Genomic DNA, 5045 nt, shown 5'->3' on the forward strand with positions numbered 1-5045 from the left:
TTCCAATGGCACGCTACACAGTGTCTCTCTTACAGTTCATGAAGCCACGTGGCACATGTGGAGGCGTTGTCGCGACCTCCTTGTGTGGATTGATCACAGTGACGTGCTGCTAGTTCCAGAAGAATGTACTCGTCCTCTCTGAGCCACACTGGCGGTACATGCACGAAGCGAAGATGTGCATGCACGCCACGCACGCACTCATTGCCTCGCACGGACACGCGGGTACACGGGCGGACGTATTTTTATACGACGGACACGCGGGTACACGGGCGGACGTATTTTTATACGAAGATCCACCCCATGTGATAATTTGACGCTAATCGTTTGAAAATACAGCGGGATATTTTGCCCGAACCTACGGATGTCATGTTCTCCACAGGGACTAGGCGACGGCGACGATGCAAGTCTAAAGCTAGATCAGATTTTACTTGCTTTCTTTTTGGTATTTTTGTAATGCTTGAGAAATTGAAATACTAACACGGACATTATCGATAAAAGGGAAGTGAACACAAATGACTATCTAACATGTAAGAGATGGAAGAAACAAGATTATAAGACACAATATAGATGGTTTACATCACAAACACACATGTATTTATATAGCACATGTACTGGAGCTAACACATGGACAACGGAATAAATTTCAGTAAGGGACAAACACACAAGGGGTGAACACATTCATATGCTAGCAGAATACTAATTCACAGAAGCAAATTCTAATAAATCAATAATCTGCCAAATTAACAAGGCCTCAACTAGTCAGATCCAACATAACAAGTACTATATTATACCAGTACCAAACTGAACAAATAACAAGATGCTTGCACTAGTCAAATCTGAACATTACACACCATACACATCTCAATTCTGAATTTTACAAAGTCTGAACCTTACAAAGTCTCAAACATCTCAATTGCACAGATATTTCAGAGAGAGAGAGAGAAGCAGTAGGTAGGTTCAGAGAAGAAGGGTAGCAGGGGAAGTATAGAGAGATAGCAGCAGGAGGTTGGGGGCAGCAGCAGCAAGAGGAGAAGCAGAATGGGGCGCTGGAGAGAGGAGCAGCAGCAAAGGAGGCAAGGAAGTAGAGCAGCAGTAAGTGGAGAAGATCAGCAGCAAGGGGGCGCAAGGAGAGAGGAAGAGGAACAGCAGGGGAAGAAGAAATTGGGAAAGCAGCAGGGAGAGGCGCGCCGGCTGGAGGGAGAGGTCGCGCGAGGTGTGGTGGTGAATGGATGGCGCAGGTGGTGGATGGAGGCGTTAGTGGCGCGCTGGGGTGCGGTGGTGCTGGTGATGGATGGCTGGATGGGTGGCGGAGGCGCACCACCACGCCGGCCTGGCCGTGGCGGCGGCCGGAGGTGGAGAAGGAGGGGTGAGGGAGAGAGATGGAGATGCCAGGCCCGGTTTGGGAATGGAGGCTGCTAGGGATTTTGATCCCCTCCGATCAGATCTGAATGTTTTCACTTTGGCCCTCCTTCTTCCTTCTTTTGGCACAAGATGATCCCTCCACTTCTTAAGCTAGCCCCCCTAAGCTTTAATCTTCTTCAAGCTTGAGTCCCTCTTTCTTCTCTTCTTGCCCGTGATCTTGTTCCTCAATTCTTTCTAGACAGAAACTTGTAGATTATAGTGCCTTGTCGCACTTTTCTGCAAAAGAAACACAATGACTAGTAAATGATTCATTATATGATTTTCATGCAAATATTCAACTAAACTTAGCAAGAATAGATGGGCATAACTCAACGAATGGTATAATTCAATGCCAAAATTATGTATATGAAATGTGCTTATCAAGTTTCCCCACACTTAAATCTTTGCTTGTCCTCAAGCAAAGGAATATGACAAGAACTAGATAGTGAATTGTGAACTGACTGCAGAATGTCAAGTGAAGTAGATCTCTAAACAGTGCATGCTTCAGACTTCGTTAGTGAAAATTAATGGTTAGAGTGCTACAAAGCAGTAGGATACTAGTAGACTTGACCATTTTAAACTTTTGCAATGATAAACGAAGATTAGCAAGTTCAAATGCTGATTGTGCCAAAAGGTTCCTAAAGAGAGCATGATCCTGAGAACAAAAGGAACTTGAATTAAATCACTTATTTGCAGAAATATAATATTGTGGTTGAACCACTTATTAAATTTGAAGTTAGTAATTATAATATTTTATCAGTCTCACCAAAGGAACATACCACCGATCCCGTGAACATGGTATACACCTGGCTCGACCAATTATTAGTTTTTTTTGTTTGTCTCCCCAAAGGAACATACCACCGATCCAGAGAACATGGTATACACCTGGTTCGACAATTGCATATTTATTTATTAATTACTGCCCAAGCTAACCCGATTTCACATGCCACCGATCCAGGGAACATGACATGCTACTGTAGGTAGTCAGACTTATTATTCATTAAAAGATATAATTTTTTTTTCATTTTTCAAATGAACAAAAACAAGAATCATCACTCATCCATGTCTAGTTCACATGCTACCGATCCAGAGAACATAGCATGCTAATCCATAGTGGTAAGTGATTGCTCTGAATGGGAACACATTAGGCACAAACTCAGCACCTGACACTTAATGATCTAGGTGTATCGAGGTAAAAGCAGAAAATGATTAAGTTTTCTAGTGTACTAGGGATTTGAGCACTCAAAACTAATAGCTTTCACTAATTTCAGCAAAGCAAGCAATATGTAGATCACTAGTTTACATGGCATTCAACAATCTGTTCGCATATTCTCATCAAGCACCATATGTCAAATAAAATTCAGTGGGGCAACATTTAAGACATGGCTTAAGCAACCCAAATAACATTTGATTTCAGCAAGTATCAATAAATGATGATAGTATTCGGAATGGGTCATGAAACAGCTCACCGGGCTTTGATGGTGTAGCACTCGCTCGATCATCTCACCAACTGCAGCTCTTCTCCTTTGCTTCCTCGTGCATGCTCCAGCTTCACTCTTCTATATGTGTGCCCCATTGCTTCTCCTCATCGCCATGCTCTGACTCCACCAGGATCCCAAGGAATGTCACCTCGAACCTGGTCAGCATGTAGTGGATCGTGCACAAGCAAAAACCTGAAATAGGACTCACACAAACAACGACTACAAGTGATAGGGTAGATGCCCTCTAAGTCGTCAATCGAATATCCAATTATATAAGCATAGGAATATAGAATATGACGAGTATGATAAGAATCAGCAAGCTCAATGCTAACATGAGGATGATATTTACCATTAAGCATAAGTCTAGCATGAGGAGAATAAGTGTCATCGTCATAAATGAGAGCAATGCCACCAACAATGTATGTATCATCATATCCAAGCATACGAGTTTTCAAATCAATCTTAAGTGATGGAATCATGTAATGCAAGGTAGTAGCAAATAAACTATACAGACGCATGACATCAAGAGGATTAGGTAAACCTGGCACATCACGCTCTTGTATGATAATAGGAAAATGAATCTCAGGTTCTTCGTCTTCAACTACATCAGCTTCTTTTACTTCTTCATGAGTGATAGGTAGCGGATCTTCATCTTGATCACTTGGGCATTCAAGCTCTGGTTCATCTTGTTCCTTGGCTTCGAGAATTTCTTCTTCAATCTGAGGTCTTTCTTCCTCTGGGCTCTCGGTGTCTTGCTCAACTAAATGTGAAGGTGTTGGAACCTCACATGTATCCATGGATATCTCAGCCACACTCAACTCAAGCTGTGAAATAGTGCTGCCAGCGTTGATGTTCTTCTCAATCTTCCTTACTTCTTCCACTAGCTCTTTTCCACTCTTGATCTTCTTCATTTCCTCTAGTATCACCGGCCTAATTGGATCATCTTCGGCACTCCAAGTGAACTCGAGACTAAGCAATGTGAGCTTGTCTATATCATCAAAATCATCTTGTATGGGCACTTGTGTTGAAGGTGTTGGTTGACCAAATGGAGGACCATTTAACTCCATTGGCAACATCTCCTGGTGTTGTGGTATATGAGTAGGAGGTGAATACAATTGCTGTGGTGCATAGTTGTTGTTCTCCTCTTCATACCTAAATCCCTGCATATGATTACTAGAAGCAAACGGTGAGATCTCAGGGTTGTTGTTCCTATATGACATATTCTGGTTTTCAGGCCACCCATATGAGTAATTGTTTTGGTATGAGCTAGGCTGTGGGGCGAAGCTCATGCCATAACAATCGGGAGGGTGAGAGTAACCACGCTGACATTCATCGGGTGAATGGCCCTGAAATCCACAAATATGGCATGTAGAAGCAACATAAGGATGGCATCTAGAATAAGGATCATAAGAGCTAGGCCTATAAGGATCATAAGAGCTAGGCCTATCCTCAAAAACTACTTCTCGCTGCCGAGCTAAATCATCTACTCGATGGGAAATCTTACTTATCGATTCTTGAATACTTTCCGTGCTGTTTGTAGTGTTGCTCGCATAAGCATGATGATCTGAATAGTAAGCCATATCTGAGAAGATGCAATAACCTGTAGAATGACCAAGCAAAGAAAGAGAAAATAACTCAAGGGTTAGGGGTCAGAGATATATCACATATATAGCACAAAGGGAAAAAAAGAAAAACCTAGTCTATAGCCTAACAAAATCGCTCGACGCTAGTCCCCGGCAACGGCGCCAAAATGATCGTTTGAAAGTACAGTGGGATATTTCGCCCGAACCTACGGATGTCGTGTTCTCCACAGGGACTAGGCGACGGCGACGATGCAAGTCTAATGCTAGATCAGATTTTACTTGCTTTCTTTTTGGTATTTTCGTAATGCTTGAGAAATTGAAATACTAACACGGACATTATCGATAAAAGGGAAGTGAACACAAATGACTATCTAACATGTAAGAGATGGAAGAAACAAGATTATAAGACACAATATAGATGGTTTACATCACAAACACACATGTATTTATATAGCACATGTACTGGAGCTAACACATGGACAACGGAATAAATTTCAGTAAGGGACAAACACACAAGGGGTGAACACATTCATATGCTAGCAGAATACTAATTCACAGAAGCAAATTCTAATAAATCAAT

At 42.1% G+C, this 5045-nt stretch overlaps 1 protein-coding gene across 1 annotated transcript; it reads right to left on the minus strand.

Moving 5' to 3' along the window:
- Positions 1-700: 700 nt before the first annotated feature.
- On the minus strand, positions 701-4576 carry LOC109776652 (uncharacterized). Its single transcript, XM_020335310.4, has 2 exons — positions 4387-4576; positions 701-4228 (listed from the first exon to the last, which is right to left on the minus strand). The coding sequence occupies exon 2, from the start codon at positions 4169-4171 to the stop codon at positions 2987-2989; it is 1185 nt and encodes a 394-aa protein (XP_020190899.1). The 5' UTR covers positions 4172-4228; positions 4387-4576; the 3' UTR covers positions 701-2986.
- Between the last annotated feature and the right edge of the window lie 469 nt (positions 4577-5045).

Source organism: Aegilops tauschii, chromosome 3 (genome assembly GCF_002575655.3).
Source record: "Aegilops tauschii subsp. strangulata cultivar AL8/78 chromosome 3, Aet v6.0, whole genome shotgun sequence".
Taxonomy (NCBI): Eukaryota; Viridiplantae; Streptophyta; class Magnoliopsida; order Poales; family Poaceae; genus Aegilops; species Aegilops tauschii.

Excerpts from the sequence above, each read along its gene's own strand:
- LOC109776652 (XM_020335310.4), bottom strand. The coding sequence starts at position 4,171 with ATGAGCTTCGCCCCACAGCCTAGCTCATACCAAAACAATTACTCATAT.